This window comes from Physeter macrocephalus, chromosome 14 (assembly GCF_002837175.3).
Source record: "Physeter macrocephalus isolate SW-GA chromosome 14, ASM283717v5, whole genome shotgun sequence".
Lineage (NCBI taxonomy): Eukaryota > Metazoa > Chordata > Mammalia > Artiodactyla > Physeteridae > Physeter > Physeter macrocephalus.
Genome location: NC_041227.1, coordinates 73,127,112 through 73,131,141, shown reverse-complemented (window position 1 = coordinate 73,131,141; position 4,030 = coordinate 73,127,112). Strand labels below are relative to the sequence as shown.

The window sequence follows — 4,030 nt, the reverse complement described above, 5'->3', positions numbered from 1 at the left end:
AATAGCTAGCTAGTGGGAAGCAGCTGCATAGCACAGGGAGATCAGCTCGGTGCTTTGTGACCACCTAGAGGGGTGGGATAGGGAGGGTGGGAGGGAGGGAGACGCAAGAGGGAAGAGATATGGGGACATATGTATATGTATAACTGATTCACTTTGTTGTAAAGCAGAAACTAACACACCATTGTAAAAGTTATACGCCAATAAAGATGTTAAAAAAAAAAAAAGGAAACAAAGGGGTCATCAGGACTACCTATTACCATCTAAGAGGGAGCCACCAGGAACCATTAGTATGAGGTTTTCTGTAAGCTTCTAGAACCTTCAGACTTATAGAAATAATAGTACTTCTATTCATGCCATACACACAAGCACCATCAAGGGGCTCCCCTGGGCTAAACCCTGAGAAAGACTCAGCATGAGATACAGGCACATATAAGAACAGTAGAGTAAGAAAAGGTAACAAAATAAGGTGGATCAGTCCAACTTGCCCGCGATGTGGAAGCTTTCAAGTCCTACCCCAAACATTGAGGTTCTAACAGAGGCTTATTGCATGCCTGGGTACCTTTTAGGAAAGTTTCATTTGTGAAAGGAACTAAAGTAGTCCGACCAGGCGGGCTACTCACAAGAAATGTACAACAGCAGCAAGGCCACTGAAAAGGTTAAGTGGTGATACTTTAAATACTGATACCGGAATTGAAGTCATCCCGGGAATCCCATCCACCTCTAGATTCTTGAGAGCCACCCATTCCTGAGGATACACAAAAAAGATAAAGTTGAGGTCGTATCATTACCTTGCTGCATAAACATGGAAAAATTCAGTGGGAGGACGTAACAACTCATGTGATGGGAAGTTCAATGAAATTATAAGAGTTTTTGCTGCCAACAGGAAGGAAAAAAACCCAGGCTTGCAGAAGCATCATCCATTCTTTCTAAGATTTTACACGTTTTTAAAAGCTCATAAACACCTATTAGACCTACGAGATAGAGTTCTTCTGGTAACCTTCAAGAGCTGTAATCAGTGGGCATATAGCAAGTTTTATGTTCAGTTGTAGAAGAACCAATCACCTCTGTCATCTGGTCCACCTTTCCTGAATCCAAAGCCGCCTTTATCTTGTTTTCTGCCTTCTGCAATGTCCACACGAAGTGACCGGTCACCCAAGAGCTAACAAGTGGAAAACACTGTAAGTACTGGCAAGAAAAAAATCTCAACTACTAACACCACAGAGAAAACCTGAATATACTTACTGCACCATCGTATGTCAAGGCTTCCTTAAGGGAATCCACTTCATCAAATTCTACATAGCAGAATCCTGTAAGAGAAAACAAACCCCGATTTCCTCAAGGAATTCCGGGTTAAAGATAAGGTGGGATCCCTGTCTGTACCATTTCCCTACATCATAACTACCACTTCTGTTGCATCTAGATGGCAGCAGACTTGCAGAACCTGAAAGAGCATATTTTACTTTCTAATAAATAGAACTTGACTGGTATTCCTCCCTCTTAATTATATTCTATCAGAAAGTGCTAATCAAATAGGTACTGAAATAGTAGCTGTGTTTCTATAAAGCTTTATGTTTTAACCGTAATATTAAAACCTTCCTTGGGTCACTGAAGAGCTGTTAGTTCTGACTTCTGAATGACTTTAATATAACCTAACAGGGCCTTTAAGACACAGACTTCAAATTCGATACCAAACATGCTTTGATGGAACAGGCTGAGGGTGCCATTACTTACTACGCAGGTAGTTGGTATAAAATTTGTTTTACAAAGCTAAAAAACATACCCTCGGCCACAAGCCCATCCTCCTCAGGATGCTAATTAATTAAAGACAGCTGGCCTAGGTGCCTCATGCTTTATTGACAACCTGAGTCTCTAACGCTAGATTCTGACACAGGCCTGTAAGCAGAGGACACTCCAGGCAGAAGAAACCACACCTTCTCTCTCACCTCCAACCTCTGAATAAGCTTTTCCTTCTACCTGCAACACTCTTGTCCGTGCCCTTTCCTTGCCGTCTGGGTTAAATCTGGGTTAAGCACTCCCCCTGCCCCGTAGGCTCACACCACACCCCGTTTTACCACCATCCCCATCCCCATCCTGTATGATGATTACACTTCACCTTCAGAGCCCACTAGACTGCAAGTGCTTCTTAAAGCCTGGGGCCAAACTTTTCCTGTTCACCATTTGCTTACACAAAGAACGTACTGCTTGGCTGCAGAGTTCCCCGTCCTCCACCCCCAACCCATACGCCACCTCCCCATCCATGCCTTTTCCCCTAAGTGGATTCAATGCTTAGAAGAACTGAGAAAACCACTTCCAAGTTCAAAGAGGCAACAAGAGCCTAGTCGCTCCAGAGCTCCCACTCATCTCACACTCCAGAGCTGCTGAAACTAAAGATGCCCTTCTATGAGACAAACGCTGCTGCTACTGACTCAGCCCAAGGGCTGGCTTCACCCACACATTTTTACCTGAAATTTGAATTCCTAACGCTTCCTAGCAGCGGGACTTACTGCTCCAAGCTTAACTGATACTTTTTTTTCACTGTTTGACCACTTACTATAACAAGGCTCCAGGTTCTTAAGTCAGAAAGCTTTCAGAACGACAAAACTACGGAACCGCTCTGCTGGGCAGCACCCCTGCTTCTTCTACAGCCCCACAGCCTCTGTGTGCCTTTCGTGGATGTACTTCTTGGGTAAATACAGCAAACCAAATTCCCTTCTATCTGGCATCACGCACTTAAATACGGGGCACATTTCCCTTCAGGAAGCCTTGGAAGTTGGATGACAACACCCATCTGGTTCCTCATTCTTACTCCTCTGCTCAAGAACCCGAAAGACTAATCTACAGACACTAACTTTATCTGAAACTTGAGCCAATCGTTTCCCTAAACACACGCTCTGAAGTCGCAAATGTACAGTGACAACGAGTACTAGGTTACCTTTTGGACTTCATAATAAACTAGATTACAGGAAAACTATCCCCTAAAAATGCATGAGTCGGCCAAGGTGATATGCACCTGAAAAGTCCTGAGTTTTATCTGTTCATTTCTTTCCCGGTAACTCCTTTTCTGGCAGAGACAGGACTGCTATATAGGTCAGGCAAACGCCAGATTTACTTGGGCATATGCCACATATTTCTACAAACTAGATTATGTATAAAACATTTCCCCCGCCAAATAGAACCAAAGGCCTATGCGTTAAAGCGCTAATACATGTTTATTTCAACTACTCGGACTAGGCAAATGTTTGGAACACTTTCATTGAAACACTTTCATAATTAGAGCCCTCTGTTTTAGACCCTCCTCCCCTTACAATAATGCACGGTAAAAATCCCCCAAACTCACCTTTAAATTTGTCTGTGTCTTTGTCTCTGACTAGCCGTACACTCCTTATGCTGAGATCCTTAAAGATAGCGTCTATGTCGCCCTGCACCGTATTAAAAGGTAGATTTCCTACATATGCTGTGTAGGGGGGCTCTGTGGGCAGCTCCTTCTGGCTACGGGAACCATGGCCACCAGCACTGCCACGGGACCTAGGAGGGGAAACAGACAGGATTCAACTCTGCCCATGTGTTCTCGCCCCAGAGGGCCAAGGAAAATGTCTCCCACTCAGCCACACCACCCAGGCAAAATAATCCTTTATAATGTATACAGTAACATCTACTTGAAATAATAGAGTATTCCAAAATATTTATGAAAAACATGCCTATTTCTGGATGACAGACATGTCCACAGAAACACAGAATCTCTGTGAACGTACATTTCCCTGGAGAATCGAATCCAAACATAACATCCTCCTATAGACAAGTGGTTCTCTCCTATTCACCAAGAATAGGAGAAAAGAACCTAAGCCAATGCCCTCCTTCACACCCAATAATACTAACACACACAGAAGTGGAGTGTCCACTTATTACCCTGAAGCTGAAGTTTAACTCATTCACAATACAATTGTTTCTTGTTGATTATAGATAATATGCTCTAATAAAAATTTTAGATTTTGTGCAGCAAGTACTATGTATTGTACATACGACTCTCCAC

At 43.2% G+C, this 4,030-nt stretch overlaps 1 protein-coding gene across 1 annotated transcript in view; it reads right to left on the bottom strand.

The window, feature by feature from the left end:
* EIF4H (eukaryotic translation initiation factor 4H) overlaps positions 1-3,542 on the bottom strand; it is a gene marked incomplete at its 5' end in the record, with an annotated part of 9,668 nt that extends 6,126 nt beyond the window's left edge. Inside the window, 4 exons of the mRNA XM_028498041.2 lie at positions 686-745; positions 1,063-1,159; positions 1,243-1,307; positions 3,338-3,542. Coding sequence (XP_028353842.2) covers positions 686-745; positions 1,063-1,159; positions 1,243-1,307; positions 3,338-3,542 — 427 coding nt within the window. The remainder of the gene's footprint in view (positions 1-685; positions 746-1,062; positions 1,160-1,242; positions 1,308-3,337) is intronic.
* Positions 3,543-4,030: the final 488 nt, after the last annotated feature.